The 20,371-nt window shown below is 40.9% G+C and overlaps 1 protein-coding gene across 6 annotated transcripts in view; it reads left to right on the top strand.

Annotated features, from left to right (window-relative positions):
* Nucleotides 1–20,371, top strand: part of tnika (TRAF2 and NCK interacting kinase a) — a 66,777-nt gene that overhangs the window by 14,027 nt on the left and 32,379 nt on the right. For 5 of the 6 annotated variants that reach the window (XM_038728854.1, XM_038728853.1, XM_038728859.1 and 2 more), the window contains exon 3: nt 20,283–20,339. In XM_038728854.1, the coding sequence (XP_038584782.1) occupies nt 20,283–20,339 (57 nt within the window). Of the gene's footprint in view, nt 1–19,733; nt 19,805–20,282; nt 20,340–20,371 lie in introns of those variants that run through there. The other variant, XM_038728856.1, reaches the window with a different exon arrangement.

The following is a 20,371-nucleotide window of genomic DNA, read 5'->3' as shown; positions in this document are numbered from 1 at the left end:
GAGCAGAGTCACTTGAGCAAAAATGCCATCTATTCTAAATTCCTCATGCGGTTGAGGTCCCTCGCCTAGGCAAGCCGCCTGAAGAGGATCAACTTTTTGTCAGCAGGTGAATCTCTGAGTCACTGAGATGATAAATTGACCTTCAGCCTGGTGGGTATTGGTGAACTGGAATTGCTCTGGCTCTCTCTGAACAGTTTTTAGACGCTTAGAAAAATAACACATAAGAATACTATGCTTTCTATAGCTTTGGACTGCAGTATCCCCAGTCTGGATCAATGAATACTTGTCAGTGTGCTGTGGAACAAACAGAAGTGGAATTTTTGCTCAGATGTAAAGATTAGAGTCAGGCAAGCAGTAAACATGATTTTACTCCTCGTTTTGATTCCAAAAATAAATTTAGTTTTCTCAGGAGCCAGGGGCCAGTGTTCCTCTGGTTGAGCTGTGATCATAGACTGAAAGGTAACAACTTGTGCTTTGATATTTTCTTTTACACCAGTGTTGGCTGCAGTAGTTAAAAGAAAATTGAGAATCACTAGACAATTCCTCTCCCCAATATTTTAGTGTGTTCTTTGTTGAATTTCGTTGTGAAATGTATTTAGATAATATAGATAATATAACACATCAATGTTATGAGATAAAATCATACTAATTGCAAAATTACTGTTTTACGTTTCACTGAAACTGAATGATTTATTTCTGTGGAAATTTAGGCTACCTTTGGGCTTATTGAATTTTTAAAAAGCATCAGATAAAAGCTAAAGGTACATTTCCTAAGCACAAATTTTATTTGACAGAAGTATGAAGTACATGAGTTATTTGTTACCTTTTCTCAAGTCAGATAATGTGGTATTTATATATATATATATATATATATATATATATATATATATATATATATATATATATATATATATATGTATGTGTGTGTGTGTGTGTGTATATTTATATTTATATTTATATATATATATATATATGTATATGTGTATGTGTGTGTGTGTGTATATGTGTATATATATATATATATATATATATATATATATATATATATATATATATATATATATATATATATATATATATATATATATATATATATATATATATATATATATATATATATATATATATATATATATATATATGTATGTATATGTGTGTGTGTGTGTATATATATATATATATATATGTGTGTGTGTATATATTTATATATATATATATATGTGTGTATATATATGTAGGTTTATGTGTACCAATGCATGCATCCTTTTGTGTGTGTGTATATATGTTTGATGGTAATGGCCAGCACAGTGTTTTATGTTATTGGTGATAGAGGGCCAGTAATGTGCCACGTAGCTGCAGTTCTGTGTGTCTGGGAGTAAGAGATAACAGGTTTATCAAAAATTCCATTACCCCATCTAGTTAAATGATACAGATCTGCTCCAGTGCTCTTTCCTCCCTCTCTCTCTCTCTCTCCTTTTCCCTCTCACGTACACCCAAAATCTCAACTCAATTAAAAAATGTCTTGAAAAGTTGTTCCAGGTTGTTGTTTTTTGTTGCAGTTTCCCTGTCAGCTAAAGTAAATTGGCCAAGAGTGGTGATAGACGAGTAGCTGCAGCGAAAAAGTTAATTTTAGCTTGCCTTCTCTCTCTTTCTCCCTTTCTGATCTTACATCTCCATGGTGGTTCTGTTTCCTTGTTTTTCCTCCTCTGTCTATTCATCCCCTTTCCCTTCTACATAATTTGCTTCCGTGCATTTCTCTTATCAATATCTTATCACATTTTTCTTTGTGTTTCCCCTGTTTTTTGGGTTGAAACTTCCCTGGTGAGCTGTACTTAAGGGAACAGCCTGTGCCTACAGTATGTGTGTGTATATATATATAGCTTCCACTGGCTTCTTTAAAAGGGCCATAAATAGAGAACATGGGTAATGCTGAATAATTAAACACATTCTCTCTCCACTTTTCTCCCTCTCTGTTCTCCTCTCTTTCTGTTTCCTCCTTTAGCTTCCCCCTCTCTAACTGTTGTAACTCCCTTTCTCATCATCTTTCTCTCCATCTCCCTCTGTCCACTCCCTCATCTGTATTTCCTTCCTTCATCTTGCCACGTCTTTCTCCTCTACTCTCATCTCTCCAGCCCTACCTTCTCCTTTCCCTGCTCACTCTCTTTTTTTAAATTTCATTTTATCATGCTTCTGTGTCTGTACTGTCTCCCCCTTCTCTCTTTCTTTCTGATGCCTGTGAATATTTAATGGGGCTTATGGGAATTGCAGTTCTCCGAATTGAGGAAGCGCATCGTGCCTCACATAGCGCCATGGCAAGGGCAGGATGGAGACCATCTAGCCCAGCCACTGGACACAACACTCCCTGACTGATTGACAGAACTACTTATTGACTGACAGGCTTATTGGTAGACTAATCAATAAATCACAGCTCCTCGTCATTCCTGCGGGAGAAGTCATTTTTCTCTATGATGAATGCAAGGATAAGTTGAGAGGGCAACTAATCATATCTCGGTCACAAGAACACAATCACAACACCGTCACCCACATGCCCAAGCATGTGAACGATGACACATTCAGCCCATCGCCTCATCGACTGTCTCATCGGCTTTGGCAGCAACCAAATATTTCCTGTGTGTGTGTGTGTGTGTGTGTGTGTGTGTGTGTGTGTGTGTGTGTGTGTGTGTGTGTGTGTGTGTGTGTGTGTGTGTGTGTGTGTGTGTGTGTGTGTGTGTGTGTGTGTGTGTGTGTGTGTGTGTGTGTGTGCTGTTTTCACATTAACATGCTTTTCTCTTCATGACTCTGCTGTCACCATGCAGCGAAGAGGCAGGAGAGAGAAGAATAAAAAAAAAGGGAGGAAACCAGTCTTTTTCTCTTTGATGACAGAACACATCCACTCTGCTCCTCCTCAGGCAAAGTGCTCCACACACTCTTTAAATATTCACCAGAGCGGCCATACGCACACACATAAACACACACAGCAACGGTTGGGGACCTGGACCTGCTGTGACAGCGACTCTGTACAAAGAGCAGCTGGGTGGTTTCCATTTACTGCATTGGTGCGTCCGTGTATGAACCGATGTGTGTCTGAATAGACGTTTGAAGGAACATGTATGTGCCCTCATCACTGTGTGTGCCCCTGAAAAAGTCTCTTTCTTATCATGGGTTTCTTTCAAATGGATGAACAGTTGAAAACCAGGGTGTCATTATGTAAACAAACAGCCGATATGTAGATTAGGATTAGGTTTCAAAGAAATGCTTCAGCTCGTTAACCAATCATACCTGTATCTCTCTCTCTCTTTCTTTCTCTACCTATGTGTTTGTCTCTTCATCGTTTCTACCTGCAGTGTCCCTTCCTGTTTTGCACCCAGGCCCACCTCTCCTCCTCCTCCTCCTCCTCCTCCTCCTCCCCCCTCTGCCCTCTTAAGAACCGAAAAAAAAACTTCAAAGTTGTTTTTTTTATCTTCCTTATCTGCTGGGAAGTCACGCTGCAAAGGGCTCTGGGAGATTTTTCTCTCCGCATGCCACCCCTCACACTCAGAGAAGCACCATGAAGTGTAAAAGCCCTGCATAAGAGAGTCAAAAAAGATGGAAGATAGAGTGACGTCATTTATTGGTTCTTTGTTTGATGTTCTGAACTCCTCCAGCTAGTGTTTCTCAGCAGGAAAGAAGATCAAACAAGCAAGCATATACTGTGTGCATCTCTTTGAAAGTAGTCAAATTATACTAAAATGGCATTTTGCAGTTAATGTTATTTCTTAAATTATTTCTCCCTCTGCACATCAATTTTAATTATTTCTTACAATTTTACTTCTCTGTTATTCTTTTATTTTTATTTTTTACGGTTTAACGGTTGAATTGATCATAGTACTATAAATCAGAATTTTAGTCTGCTTCGCTCACTCAGGATAGCACCAACATAATGATCATTTGATGATACCACTGATGATAAATCCTTCCAACACAAAGCTGCCCAGTAGGAACATGCCTTTCTACTGCTAACCTTTGCACAGCTCCACTGGCGCAGTTGGTCATATAAAATACACTCTCACTTTATTAGGTACAACTATAGTTTAAACTAATGCAGTCTAATACGATAGTCTTGCAATAAATCCTTCTTTCATGAATGTTATAATGTTGAGTGTTGTTGACGTGTCATTATGGAGGCAGTTTGTGGTGCTGTCATTTAGTCTACCCTCTGATACGAATGGAGTGGCCAAAATAATAGATACACCTGTCAGTATAATGCAGTACAACTCAACTGCATCACAAACAGCTGCCTCCAAAGGGATCATGAAGTTTAATTAACACCCTCTCTTTCAACCAAAACATTATGGCCATGTCTTCAAATTGCTTGTTTTGTCTAATCAACAGTTCAAAACTCCAGGATATTTATGATCATAAAAACAAAGTAAAGCACAAACCAGCATTCTTGCTGTCCTAAGAAAAGTGTGTTTCTCAGAAACACTAACTCATTTTCATGAGCTAAGGAAAGCCCTGTTTTTTGCTTTGTGACCATGTATTTTTAAGATAATCTGTCAGTTTTTAAATAGTTTATTTAGCAGAAGCAGCAGGAAAATGTTTGGCAATGATTTACCTAACCAATAATTACAACTCTTGCTGAGTCATTTTTGGATTTGGTTCATTTGATAGTTATGGCAGATCTGGTCAACTAGTAAAACACAGTATATTTCGATTGTATCTTAATATTTTAAATAAAATAAGATAAAGTAAAAGGGACTTTGGTTTAGGTGTAACAGGCTCACAAGTAATGTAGTCACAATCATCATTGTCAAGTTCTTAAAAATGATTTTCCTTGATGAAATAATTAGACAACTTTCACTAATTTCAAAAGCGTCTTATATGCGACTAAAATATTCCTGTAAATGTGGTCAATTATTTGCAATAACAGGACCTCAGTGGTTCTTTTTGCACAAGGGGTAATCCTTGATCATTTTCAGCCTCCCATAGGAAAATTTAGGCTAGCAATGCTTGTTGTAACAGTAAATTGCAGTTAGTGTGATAATTGAAATTAATGTTTTTTGTCCATACACATACACACACACACATATACACACACACACACGCACATTTCTTGAGTCCTTCTGAATGAACTGTGTGAACTGTGACTGAGGTGAATGTTGCTTGTTACCGTGGGAACAGCAGATGTGCTCATCCCGCCCACATGCAACGACGCACACACTCACACTCTTACACTCACACCTGGCAGTGTGTTCATTAGCCTACATCCTCTCTCTATCTCTCTCTCTCTCCCTCTCTCTATATTCCCCAAGGCCACTCGCCCCACTTACCCACAGTGCACTCCTGCCACCCAGACCTGGTCAATTAGCCATGCCTGATGTCAATAACAATCTCTCATTTGGTTGTTGTCTGCATTTCTCTCTCTCTCTCTCTCTCTCTCTCTCTCTCTCTCTCTCTCTCTCTCTCTCTCTCTGTCTGTATGTTTTCCAGTCAGATCCCCTACTCTTTAATGACAGTGTACACTGTAAGGAGCTATTTAGCCATGTTTTTTTCCCACAGTGAATTATTACTCATCAATAGTTAAGTCAATAATCTACCAGCACTGACACTCTATTATTCTCTATTCCCTTTGTCATCTCCTTTGTCTTATTGTGTTTTTTCAGAGCCTTTAGCTCCTCATTTTTGTTTTCCAGCTCTGCTCTCCTTCATCTTTTCTGTCAGTCTCCGCACCCTCGCTCAGATGTTTCTCTCTCTCCCTCTCTCACCTCCAGTCGGTACAGTAAATCAGCTCAGCCGTTCATTTGACCTCCAGAGCTGCCGGAGCATGATGCCGATGTGCTGAACCTGCCTCTTTGCCTCTTCACCGCAACCCTCCTCCTCCTTTGTAGTGTTCCCTCACTGATGCTCTCCTACTCCCTGCTCTTTCATCCTCCAGTTTTGTGTGTTTGTGTGTATGTGGTTTTTTTTTGTGTGTGATTGTTCTGCAGATGTTGTAGCATTAGGGGGAGACTTTCTTATTTTCTATCGTGGCTCTGGAGATGTTTAGTCAGTTTTATCTGAAATGAAAGATAAGTGGGTGAGTGGGCAGGTCAGTGGGCACTGAATTGGGAGTGCATTAGTGAGTTTACCTCTGTAAATTAGTTAGTGACTCAGTGAGGTAATATCTTTGTGGAAGGGCTGCTGTAATGGGATAGAGTTAACAGTTTTAGAGGGGGTCACACAGCTGTTCAGATTTCAACAACATCAAACTGAAAAGCAACATTAGTGTGCAGTACATCTGTTTATATGTGCGTTTGTGTTTCAGTTAATCTGGTCAAATACCCACCATAAGCTCTGTGTGTGTACACATGTTCATCCAGTGAGTGGTTATACTGTTAGGGTTGATTTTTTTTCGTCACATCAAAGGACGTGGCTGTAGCTCAGGAGGTAGAGTGGGTTGCCCGTTAATCGGAAGGTTAATCCCCGTCAATCCCCGGCTCCTCCAGGCTGCATGTCGAAGTATTCTTGGGCAAGATACTGAACCCCGAATTGCCCCTGGTGGCTGTTCCGCCAGTGTATGAATGTGTGTGAATTTTAGTTTCTGTCAGCACTTAGGCTCAGTGAATGAATGTGTGTGAATGGTGAATGCAGATGTAGTGTAAAAGCACTCTGAGAGTGGTCGAAAAGACTAGAAAGGCGATATATCGAGCATTTACGTTTTTATATATGTGTGTATAAACATATATATGTATATAGATTTGCAGACTTCTGATGGAAAATGGATTTGCAGACTTCTGTTTCTCAAATTTAAACTGTTTTGTGCGCTGCATTTTTGATTATTTAGCACTTTGCCAAATCCTTTACCTGACCCCAGATTAGTCTGTTTCTCGTACATTTGTGTGTCCACCGGCTAGTTAATTAGCTTGTTGTTTAGCTTGTGAGCGAGCAGGTTAGCTATAGCAGGTTAGCGGCTATATTTCAGACTGCTGATAGATTATTGTTTCAATTGGCTTTAGCCGATAACACCGGTTCATTCAGAGTGGAATCAACACTCGTAGGCTGTCTGTCGCAATATTCAGCTTCTCCTTCATGCAAACTCCCCACCTCTCCCATCAATAAAAGCCCTCTGGACTATTTTACAGATCATTGCTCTCATCCTTCTTCCTCTCATCTTTCCTCTTTCTTTCTTTCATCACCTCCGCCTCCTTTACTTTACTACCTCCTTCTCTCACAAACTCTGCTTGTATATGTTTCCCTCATCTTCACTGGCTCTCGTTATATCTTTTTTCCTTTTAAATCTCTCCCTGTCTCAATCTGCCTCTCTCCTCACTTCCTTTCTCATGTGTGAGTGTGAGCCTCAGGGTGCTATATTTCCTGGGCAGTGCAGTAGTAGATTGGAATGGAGGCCTTTGTCACTTTTATTTACTGCCTCACTGATTCCACAACAGCTTGTGTGTGCGTGCATGTGCGTGCGCACTTGTCTGTGTGTGTTTGTGTGTGTGAGCACGTGTGAATGCGGAATGATTGCAGGTGTTTGAACTGCAATGAGGTGTGTCTGGGAGTATTGCCCCCTTATTTCTTTGGGCTCCTTTGAGCAGAACTGTGTTTGTACCGTTTGTTAGGCGAAAGTAGCTTTAATTCTGCATCACAGCTCTGGCAACTGCTGAGCATGCTGGGATTGTAAGCCTACAGACTAGAACCAGTGGGTGTTAATACAAGGGTACAGACTGAAACACTGGTTGTCTGAAATACTTCAACCCTAACACAGCTGAACGTTTAAGTTTGGTATGTGTGGTTGTGTGCGACAGCAGTGGGCAATCTCCCTCTAGGACCTTCCTGTCAGAGAGAGACACACAGAAAGAAAAATGTATAGAGTGAAAGCCCAGGGGCACATCCCTTAGCTCACTTCTACCCTATGATACCATGCAGACAGGCACTATGCCAGGGGAGTATGTGTAGATGCCATTCAGTCAATTCTTGGCTGATGTCTGTGTATGTTTGTGTTTGTGTGTGTGTGTGTGTGTATGTGTGTGTGTGGATTACCACGGCACACAGATTAGGATTATGGTGTGACCCATTTCCTTTTTACATAGAGTTGGCAACACAATCTGGCAATCTGTTCCTAGTGAGTGTGCATTCATATTCTTACTATGTATGTACTGTAGCATGTAGGTTACAGTACATTTGCTTTTGTATTCCTGTATCCTTTGCACACAAGGGACATTTTTATTATTATTATTAAACCTTTATTTAACCAGGAAAATCCCATTGAGATTACTAATCTCTTTTTCAAGGGAGTCCTGGCCAAGACAGCGGCACAGATCACAACAATTCAGTACATTTCAGACAATTTCATAAGTCTATTTAAAACATTTACAAACCATAGATTTCATTTCCAAACCTTTGAGCAAGAGTTTAAATTGGCCTATTGAAACCAGTTCCTTTAATTTCCAGAATATTTGTAAATTGTTCCATGTTGTGGGGACAGAAAAGTGAAATGCCACCTTACCAGCTTCTGTGCGGACACTTGGTACAGACAGTAGCAGTGAGTCTTGTGAGCGTAAAGAATACAGTCCAGCCCCTTTTGGTTGAATATATTCACACAGATATGAGGGGAGCAGACGCAGAATACCCTTATAAATAAACATATACCAATGACTGAGTCTACGATTTGAAGACTGATACAGGTAGTAGAACAATGGTTGCAAAACATTGCTGAGTCTGTGAAAAAAAAGTTTAGTTGATTGCATAAATATTTCATTTTTTACTTTTTTTAGGGTACCTATCTGAAATTTTAGGTGTAAAGTCAAAAGGCCAAGGCTAATACTAAATCAAACAGTATGCGTTCCTTTACATTGAGAACCAGATATTTTAGGTTGGCTGCTAAAAAACATTACATTAATCGAATCAAGATGAAAATAAAACCTACAGGTGACAAATTATAGGCAAACATTGCACTGGGAAAAGGATTCTTTGAATTTGATGGTTGCTTGTATTGTCATGTCAGAGAGGCAAAGCATGTCAGATGTCACAGCATCCTTGGACACACCAACAGGTAGCAGGGTTTCCGACAGGAAGTTGTTCAGGAGAGGTGGAAAGCCAGCCAGATTGATGCATCTCTCATGATTCATTTAGTTAGTACGTGGAAGTAATAGCCACAGTCTTTAGATACATGGCATTTGTTTGTTGTGTGAGATATATCATATATTGTAGTGTAGTTTTCTAAAATGGTAATACATGCAACTGCATCATCATTATGACAAAAACACGAATGTGAACATCTTAAGTAAGTTTCACCTTTCTGCAAAGTGATTTTTTATCTTTGTGAAATTAATAAAAAGCAATGGCTCCCTAGAAATTCGGATATCAATCTTAATAAGAAAACTGTCCCCAGTAATGACATTTGCAGTTAATGGTGTAAAACATGCAGAACCACCGGTGCAGGTGTTCAAATTTTGGTCAATGAAAAGGATAGGCTTAAAATCAAATAAAGATCATTTTTAAAATCAGAATATTCATACACTCAATGGTTTTAAAGGAAAATTTGGATGGTTCCTTCTGACCTTGTAGCTTGGCCACACAGTGAGGACAGATGCACTGTGAAATTCAGCCCCCTCACTGAAATAGTCCTCTGCTCATGTCCTCCCTCATTTCTCAATCACTTCTTCCTCCTCTCGCTCTCGCGGGGGCTTTCCTTACCCTATCTCTTCTTCTAAATAACAGCTCTCCCATATCAGGACAATGGCCACTTATTCCTGCTCTTTGTATGTGTGTGTGTGTATGTGTGTGTGTTTATGAGCGTGTACATTTGCGTATGTATGTTTAAGTGTCGTGCCCACTGTACTCTGGCCAGCCAAGACTGTTGCTAGGCTACGAAAGGAAGTGTCCTGCATAGTAAATGTGTCCGAGGGGGGTGTCTGTGTAATTGACTTGGCAAGGGCGTGAACGTGCACACAAACAAACTAAAGTCACACACGCTGTAGAAGCATCTTTCGTGCTCACACGCACACACGCACGCACGCACAAACACACACACACAGAAGCTTTTGGGGTATCATGATAGCCATCAGCAGGTTGTATTAAGGCAGTGGTTGGCAGGTTGGCCTTGCCTAACTGGGGCTGCAAGCTGAGAATGATGAAGAGATGCTTCGCTCTGCAGCCTGTGGCGCTCATGTGTGTTTGTTCCACTCAACATTCAGTTCCATGTAGCAGCAGAAAAATCATAAAACAGAATCATTAAACACACACCTCCCTCTTGTTCATCCTCAGACACACACATACTTACACATTATATAAAGTACATTGCATAGCAAGTGCTTTACCGGCGTTTTACTCACTTGGCAGGTGCAATTAATCATAATTATGTGTTGATGATAATTGGTGGAATAAGGGTACTTTGTGTCAGTCTGACACCTCCCACATGGTGAACATGGAAGGGGACAGATGAGAGCTAGCACCGTAATATTGAATCTAAAATCTGTTTTGCATCTCTAGCTTTTATCACAGTATGAGCTTATAGAAACAACAAGATGAGTGGTTATACGAGTTGGAATACTTCTCAACACACCACTCCAAAATGGAGGGATTTAAAATGCTGAAAAAGTGCTTGATTGAACCCCATAGTTTTATTGCTGGACTATAAAGAAGTTAAAATACTTAAGAATATCATATCATTTTATGTACAAAGAAGACTTGAGTATTTATACTAGTACTGAAAATTAATCACCAGCAATTTTGATAGGTGATTAATTATTTTACAGTACCCAAATCAGATGAATAATAACTTGCTCTTTAGAAATGTATTAATACTTGTATGACACTGTTTACATTTAATCCTGACAGAAGTAGTCTTTATTATAAGACTAATTTCTTTAATTGCATTATGTTGTAGGTGTTTGAGATATTGTGTGCAACTTCTGCATTTTGGCCAGCAAACTTCACATCTCCAATGGACTAATCATCATAAAACAGAGTAAACAGAAGCACTGACCCCAATTTTATTTCAAATCTAATTATAACGTTGCACATTAAATGGACAAATGAACAGCTAAACAAATAGAGACGTTTGTAGTTTATTGTGTAAGAGAATTAAACAATAACCATTACACATGCCATTGTCCTTTTTAAAATGACAAATATCCAACAGATATTCCTAAACCAAATGAGTGTAAAATAAACTTGTTTATGAAAGCATTTCCTATTTTGTTGGGTGGATTGATAAATAGTAAAAAATGGTGAAAAGCACTTAAAGTGCTTTACCCTACTTGTCACATTCACCCCATTCACACACATTCATACACTGATGGCAGTGGCTGCCATGTAAGGTGCCAAGTGCACACCAAAAAGGTACTAATCATTCACACACATTCATACATTGATGGCACAGCCTTCAGGAGCAATCTGGGGTTCAGTATGTTGCAGAACGAACCAACAAGCTTCTGATTAGTGGGTGACCCGCTCTGCCTCCTGAGCCACAGCCTCCCCAACCATCAGAAAAAGCCGTACACTCCATTTTGAATCCCCAACCCATAGAGTAGTTTAAGAAAGACTGACCTGAAGGAATGACACCAAGTAATGACTCCACCATGATGCGGCTGCCTGAAGGCTGATTGGAGATCAGTTCGGTATAAGTTTGCTGTCTCCAACACAGCATAGCCATCCAAGCGGAACAAACATAGTCAGTTTGGTCTGTTATCACTCAAACTCACCTGGCCTGGCAGCATCACAGCTCCTTGTAGGTATGTGTGTGCGTGACAGATGTTTTGCTATCATTTTTGGTCAAAATACCTCTACAGGATTAAATAAAAAATGGTGGATTGGACATGTGAAGATAATTTCCTAGACCTCATTTGAAATGTCACTTTGATGATTGAAGTTAATGCACAGCATGCTTACTGTAATGACAGTTAGGAGGTATTAGATGAAAGCATGTGTGTGTGTGCAAGTATGTGTGTTGTTCTCAGGCTCATGTCAGTGCATTGTGGTTTGCGGAAGGCGCTAGATGCATTAGCAGAGGCAGAGTGAAAAGGTTGCAGGGAGTCCGTCAGTTTGTGTCATATTTGCTTGTCGAGCTCAAAGCTGAATGCTGTTTTGCTGGCATTAGCGTTCAGCTCACTTGTGTTCATACAGGACCTGCTCTTCACAGGCTGCTGGTCTGAGCTGTGAGGCATGAGAGAGAAGGAGCAAGGAAATACGAGGGACAGGGAAAAGTAAGCGAGACATTTAGGGGGAGGAAGAGAAAATTAATGAGAGGCATATAAAGAAACTGTGACAGAGAGATTTTGAGACGTTAAGAGGGTTAGATAATGAGAGAGAATCAGAGTGAGAAAGGGAGAAAATGCAGATCTAGGTCAGAGAGGCAAAGCAGTCGACAAACGAGTGGAGGAAGGGATGAACAGGCACGTGAGGCTCAAAGCTCCTCAATGTGAAAGGGATGGATCAGTGAGAGAGTGAGTTATCTTTATGAGACAGACCGAAGGAAGGAAGTTGACAAAATAATTTTAAGATTGTTTGAAGTCTTTGTTTTCCATTATTTGACATTCACAGGGCTGCAGCAAATATTTATTTTTCATTTTTGATTATGAGTTCAGAGATTTGTTTTTTTGCTGGACAGTTTGACAGTACTGAAAAATGCCCCCTCACAAGTTCCCAGAAGTTAAGATAACCTCTTCAAATTTCTTGTTTGTGTGACCAACAGTCCAAAGCCCCAATTATTCTTATTAATTATTATTATTATTAATTATTTGCAATGGTATGAAATAGAGAAAAAAGCGAATCCTCATATTCAGGATGCTGGAATCAGCCAATATTTGGCATTTTAGCTTGAAAATTGACTTGTTAAATATGGTGTGCCTCAGGGGTCGGTCTTAGGACCCATTTTGTTTTCCTTGTATCTGCTTCCCCTTGGACATATTATCCATAAACATGGCATTTCTTTTCATATTTATGCTGATGACACACAAATATACTTGCCCGTCAGATCCACAGACCCTGGAATGCTGAGTTCACTTAACAACTGCCTTTGTGAAGTTAAAAAATGGATGTCAAATAATTTCCTCCAGCTGAACTCAGACAAAACAGAAATCCTGGTCATCGGGTCTCAGCAGATGGCAAATCAAATACTGCCATCTGCTGGTTCCCTAGTAAATCACATTAAGCCTGTGGCAAAGAACCTTGGTGTTTGGTTTGATAGTAATTTAAATTTCGAGCAGCACACCACAAAGCTTGTTCAATCATGTTTTTATCAACTTAGAAATATAGCTAAAATTTGATCTATGTTAACTTTTAAGGACACCGAGACCATTTTACACGCCTTCATCTCATCACGCCTGGATTATTGCAACAGCCTTTTCACCTGTTTAACCCAAAAATCTATTGATCAACTCCAGACTGTCCAGAACTCAGCTGCCAGGCTTTTAACCAGAACAAAGAAATATGACCACATTACTCCTATTTTAGCTTCATTACACTGGCTCCCAGTATGTTTTAGAATTGACTTTAAAATTCTATTGATCACTTTTAAAGCTCTTCATGGCCTCTCGCCTTGTTATATTTCTGACCTTTTAGTCCCATACGCACCAGCACGTACCTTGAGATCCTCGGGCAGAGGTCTGTTGTCTGTTCCAGAGTCTCGACTGAAAACTAAAGGGGACAGAGCGTTTGCTGTCAGGGCCCCGAGGCTCTGGAACAGCCTGCCCGAGGAAATCAGGTCGGCTGAGTCAGTGAACTCTTTTAAGTCCCTTCTTAAAACATACTTTTATAGGAGAGCTTTTCCCGATCTTATTTGACTTTATTTTATCCCTTTTATTTTATTGTATTTTACTAATTTTATATTAAATTTTCATGCTCTTATCTTTTTGTATTATTCTTTACACTTGTTAAAGCACTTTGTAACTTGTTTTTGAAAAGTGCTCTACAAATAAGGATTATATTATTATTATTGTTGAGACAATTAACTGGCTGATGCTTTCAGCACTAATTAATTTTGCATGTGTCATTCCAAATTGTTTTGACATCATTGTTCCGCACATTATGTTGACATTCATATATCTAGACCCACCCCCATCCCATCTTGATCATCATCTCTGAATTTATAAATAAATGATACAGGATGAAGACAAAGAAAGGGCGAGAGATGAAGATGAACAGACGGAGCTAATTCCTTTCTGTTGCTCTTTCCGCACTTGGTCATTTAATAAGGCTGGATGACATTACTGCTCCAGGAGGAAAGGAGAGATGGAGGTTGTCAGGTGGCTCAGAGTAATGAATCTTTATCCAGCTCTGATGATGTCCATGTCCAATATCTATTTGACACATTCTCGCACTCTCTCGCTCTCTAACTCCCTCAGTCACTCTCTCTCCCTCCCTCTTCATGTCTCTGTGCGCACATGTGTGGGTGCTTGTAATAGTTCTTCTGTCTGTGTGAGCAGTCGTTTTTGTATATTATATGTGTGTGTATTTGTAAGTGTGTGTGAGCAAGCTTCTGGTTTGCAAGTGGCTATAATTCCTTTGTTGGTCTTTAACAAAGCCAGTCCTTGTGCTTGTGGAATTGGGGCAGTCTGATCCTAATGAGAAATCCCTGTTCAATCTTTCCAGCTCTTTTACTCTTACAAAATCTGGACTCTCTTTCTGTGTGTGTCTGTGTTTCTGTGTGTGTATGAGAGAGAGAGAGAGAGAGAGAGAGAGAGAGAGAGAGATTGATTTAACAATACCTTTATTTATACATTTTTACTTCAAGATTATGAACAAAGTAACCATCACCATAAAACCATTTGTACTCTTATTTTAAAACTCCTTTTTTTTTTTTATTAAAATTTCAAAACAAACTGATCCTCGTGCAACACTTCATCAACACACCATATCTCACAAAACCCAAATAAATTATTTGTCAACCTATAATACGCAAATTCAATCTTAAGCCTCCCCGCTACAAGCCGCTCGCACATCTCTTCAGGATCTATAGTTGCCAATTTTAGACCTTTATTTTTCCGTGTTTTCCACACTGCCGGTTTAGCCGTTCCAATTAGGTAATTTAAAAGACACATTTTTTTCCTTTTTAAAAATGAATATTTGATTCCTCCAATAAACACCCTATCCAAAAACACCTCATCAAATTTCCTAAACCAGCTCCCACGCAATTTAAAAATACCTTTTAATCTCTCACACTTTAAAAACAAATGCTCCAAATCCTCTTTTTTCCCACAGAATCGACATTCCCCCTTTACCGCTGTGTTCAGGTGTGCCACATGTCCGTCTGTTGCTATCGCCCCATAAATAATCCTCCACTGTAGATCGCCGGAGCGCTTCTCTACAGGAGGCTTATATAGGGCCCTCCACCTGTCTCTTATCAGGAAGTCTGGCCTCAACAAATCTGGCCACTTCGAGTCCTGATAAATGGCCTTAGACAGAGAGAGACACAGAGACAGAGAGAGAGAGAGACACAGAGACACAGAGAGAGAGACACAGAGAGAGACTGATCTCAGTGTTCAACTATCCACTGGTGCTTAGTTTGCATTGTGCAGTGCTGGATTGTACAATGAATTATTATATTAAAACCCTAACTTTCTTTTAGTAATAAATCAGCAAGTTTAATTTTATTTTATTTTTTATTCAAGAGGAGCTGTTTAATGAGAAATTTAACTCATAGCTTCCTTCTGGATATCCTTCTCATTCAGGAACCTCCGCTGTTAAAATATTGCCATGCCATTGTCGTGTTGTGGGAACCTACCAAATGTACACATGTAGAGTTTTGTTCCAGTCTTTCCCACAGATTAACAGCGTAACTGTGGCTGGGGGGTAGGGTAGTTGCAGTGGACTGTCACAGGTGTTATGCCGAATTTTGCATGCCTGCTGAGAACATTTACATTTACTCATTTGGCAGACGCTTTTATCCAAAGCGACTTACATTTGAGGAACAGCATACAAGCATCAACAGAGCATCAAATACAACTGACAATACATACTAGTAAGAGCAGCAATAAGTACTAGTAAGAGCTCATAGTACATATCACATCAATGGTGTAAATACATAGGTAAGGAAGTAAGAGTTAACAAAAAGTGCAATCAATACAAGATAATTGTAGGGGATAAAAGAAGAAGAGCACAGGACGTGCATGTTAGAGGTTAGGAGTTAGAGGTGTTATAAGAGGAAGTGTTCTCAGAAGAGATGAGTTTTCAAGAGCTTCTTGAAGTTAGAGAGAGACGCCCCTGCTCTGATGGCGTGTGGTAGCTCGTTCCACCATCGTGGTGTCACAGATGAGAATAGCCGGGACTGGGATTGCTTTGTGTGAAGGGATGGCAGAGCCAGGCGGCGTTCGTTGGAGGAGCGTTGCGGCCGAGAAGGAACGTAAGTTTGTATTATGGAGTTTAGGTAGATGGGTGCAGACCCAGTAGTCACTCTGTATGCAAGCATTAGTCACTTGAATTTGATTCTGGAGGACACAGGGAGCCAGTGGAGGTCACTGAGTAATGGAGTGACATGAGTCCTTTTGGGCTGATCAAAAACCAGACGCGCTGCTGCATTCTGAACCATTTGTAAGGGTTTCACCGCACAAGCTGAAAGACCTGCTAGGAGGGCATCGCAGTAGTCGAGGCGAGAGATAACCATGGCCTGTACCAGAAGCTGGGTGGCGTACTGAGTGAGGTAGGGCCTGATTTTCCTTATGTTGTATAGAGCAAAGCGACATGACCAAGAGACAGCAGCAACATGGTCTGAAAAGGACAGCTGGTCATCAATCATGACACCCAAGTTTCTCAACACCTTGGTTGGAGTGATGGTTGAGGAGTCAATTTGTAGTCTGATGTTATGGTGGATAGATTGCTTGGCTGGAATGACCAAGAGTTCAGTATTAGAGAGGTTTAGTGGAAGGTGGCAAGCCTTCATCCATGCAGATGTGTCTGAGAGACAGTCCGTGATCCGCGCCGAGACGGTGGGATCGCCTGGCGGCAAGGATAGGTAGAGTTGTGTATCGTCTGCGTAGCAGTGGTAAGAGAAGCCGTGCGAGTGAATGATCAGCCCCAGTGAGGTGGTGTAAATTGAGAAGAGAAGGGACCCTAGCACTGAGCCTTGAGGCACCCCTGTGGAGAGGCAGTGGGAGGAGGATAATTGTCCTTGCCACAAAACATTGTAGGAACGCCCCAAGAGGTAGGATTTGAACCACAGGAGTGCTTTACTCGAGATGCCCATTGCTGAGAGAGCGGATAGCAGGATCCTGTGGTTGACTGTGTCAAAGGCAGCTAATAGGTCAAGCAGGATAAGAACCGAGGATTGGGCTGCCGTGAGAGGAATTCTGTATCTGTTTGAATACTGCCCGTTCAATAGTTTTGGATAAAAATGGTAGAAGAGACACTGGTCGATAGTTCTCAACTTGAGTTGGGTCAAGGGAGGGCTTTTTGAGCAAGGGTGTAACCCGGGCCCTTTTGAAAGTGGTCGGGAAGGTTCCTGAAGCCAGAGACGTATTTATCACATGAGTGATTGTCGGGACCACGGTAGGAGATATGGCTTGGAGGAGATTCGTAGGAATCGGGTCCAGTGGGCATGTAGTTGGATGGCTACGGGACAAGAGTTCTGATACTTCGCTCTCTGTGAGAGGAGTAAATGAGGAGAGTGAAGAACCACTGACCTGGGAGGGCAGAGGAAAAGATGTAGTAGGACTGATACAATGGCTGAGTTTGAATGTTTCAGAGAAGCTAGTTATAGCCGACACTTTGCCTGTGAAGAAGGCAGCAAAGGTATCAGCAGACAAGTTTGTGGGTGGTGGAGGTGGAGGAGGATTTAGTAGCGCTTTAAAAATGGTTTGGGCGAGCAGGCTTGGTGGATAGAGGACACAGGCTATCCAGGCACGAGCTTAGTGTAGAGCATAGAGATTGTGTGGCATCACTGACCTCAAGTGAGGAAAAAATGTTGAGGGAAGGTAGAGCGGAAGCTACCACTGAGGCAAAGTGAGCGGGAGACAGGTTGCGGAGGTTGCGGCGGTTGCGGCGGTGTGAGACCAATGGTGTTGGAAGGATGGGCTTTTCCTGTAGGCGTGAACTGAATGAAATAGTGGTCTGACACATGTAGAGGTGTGACTGTTAGGCACTCTGTGGCACAGTTTCGGACAAGAACGAGGTCAAGCACCTTGCCAGCTTTGTGGGTCGGGGGGCTGAGAACCCGTGTTAGACCAAAGGACTGAATCAGAGACAGGAAGTCTGCTGAGTTCGAATTGTCTAAGTGAATGTTCATGTCACTGAGGACAAGTAGGGGACAGTCATGCTCTGGGATTGAAGACAGCAGTGTGTCTAGCTCCTCCACAAAGTTACCCATTTGTCCTGTAGGAAAATGCATTAACGTCCTGCTTTTAAACGTAATACTATTCTTTGTGGGGTTCATCAATAGTGATAAATGATCAGTATATATTTTATGAACGTTAATCGTTAATATATTATTACACATAACCTAGTAAAAGTACCATTTCTTGAGATTCAGTAAAAAAAATGTGGCATTAACCGTGTTCAAACAGCAAAGTGTCCTAAAAGGACCTTAAGAAGTGAACTGTGAATTCACGGCAGGCATGCAGAATTTGGCACAACACCTGCGCTGCAAAACGTCACTAGACCTCGTGAGAGCAAGTCCTGAGTAAGCTCACGCAGTCTACCAGAGGTAGATTGTGTCTGACTTGACGGAGCTGTTTTTATTCCCCTATCTATCAAGACGGTGAAAGTCAGCCAGCTATCTCGAACGCACCTCCTTATTAGCTAGGCTCCTTACATGCTTGCTACTAACTGTTTTGAAGATAGGTCTCCGACATTGACAGCATTGTGTTGGACAGATTTGTGCAGCGGTGTTTATGATACCTACCATTCAATTCACAGACGGGTCTGTTGTCCGTGTTTGCGAGAAAGAGAGACAGAGCGACCGAGTGAGAGGATGTGCGGAGCGAATATGCGCTGCACAGCTCTGCAATCAAGAACGATTTTAAAATGGGTCGCCAAATTTACTGCCCAAGTAAAGCCTATGTATGGGAAACACTGTGTTCATACAGCTCTGAGAATGTGATTGTTTGGCAACATGTCGTCATACCTAAACGACAAAATAGGCCGAGTCTGTGAGTACAATTGATCTGTTAAAACGACATAAAAATGAAATATGCTGCAGAGAGTGTTCTGTAAAATCACTCCTGCAGAAATGCAAAGCAATGAAACCACCAAATTTTATCCATAATATATTTCTGTTTTCATTGCAGCAGTCCTAGCCTCTGTTTTGTAGTGCTCATTATCAGAACGGCCCTTCGATTAAAGCCCTCAGGAGGCGCTTTAGAGCCAGAACATTAATGCCATCTGGTTTATAACAATTCCACCAGGAAAACAGTCCTGCCCTTGTTTTGAGTGTGTGTGTGTCTTTGACTATGTGTGTATGTATTTATTTGCTTGTGCCACTGCTGCTAAGCTGTTCTGCTCAGACTGTAACATGCTAATCAGTTGAGTCCAGACAGGTGGAAGTAATAGCCGTCAGTGTTTCTACCGTCTCTAGCCCTGTTAGCTTCATTAGCTAATCACAGCCACAGATGCTCTGTTGCAAACGAACCACTTGGGCCTTCCATTCGCCCCTCAGCTTCCAATCTCCCAGCTCCTCGCCTCCTGGCCCCCCCAGGCATATGCCTAGCCTCGATATTACACAACACAGTCAAGTCTGTGGGTCGATATCGGTCTTTGTTTGTTCATTTCTGCATCTTGCATATCTTAGACAATGTCCGGATTTTTGACTACATTTTTCTATTTTCAGTGTTCCACTGATTAGACAGATGCTGCAACTACAAGTCAAATCATTGTGACATTCTGGGGTATCATGTTGACCAAGTAGTCTAATGTGAGTCCTTTCATCTCCCTGATTTAAATCCTGGTCAGGGTTCCCATATTTTTTGTTTCTCTCTGCCTCAACATTTTTGAACATATGAAGTTGATTCAAATAACTGAAAAGTTTGCCTTAAGAAGAAACACGGTGTGTGTGTTTCACCAATCTGGATTTAGCAATAATTGAATCCAACTCTTATGAGAGTTGTGGAGTCAGTTTGGAAATAATAGCAGTTTAACAGCCAGTATTTGGGTTTGTGTTCACATTTTGGATTGTGGCTTTAAAAATGTAAGCCATCTTAAAAAAGGTTAGATATTGTATTTGTTGCTTGTTGCAGTGAATCACCTTTTGTGTCATGCTACAGTTTTTTAAAGAGAAAGAAGTACAACTGTGCATGTACTGCATTTTATTGAGAAACTAAACTGTTAAATGCACTTTTTCTTCTTCCTTGCCCTTCTCTTTTCTGATTGTCCCTTTCCTTTACTCTTTCCAGGGTCGCCATGTTAAGACAGGGCAGCTTGCAGCCATCAAGGTCATGGATGTCACCGGGGTAAGACACACACATACTCGCGTGCACTCACT

The sequence above is a fragment of the Micropterus salmoides genome, unplaced genomic scaffold (genome assembly GCF_014851395.1).
Source record: "Micropterus salmoides isolate LMB-PRFRI ecotype aquatic unplaced genomic scaffold, ASM1485139v1 Ms_hic_scaffold_19, whole genome shotgun sequence".
Classification (NCBI taxonomy): Eukaryota; Metazoa; Chordata; class Actinopteri; order Centrarchiformes; family Centrarchidae; genus Micropterus; species Micropterus salmoides.
This window is presented reverse-complemented; position numbering and strand designations above follow the sequence as displayed.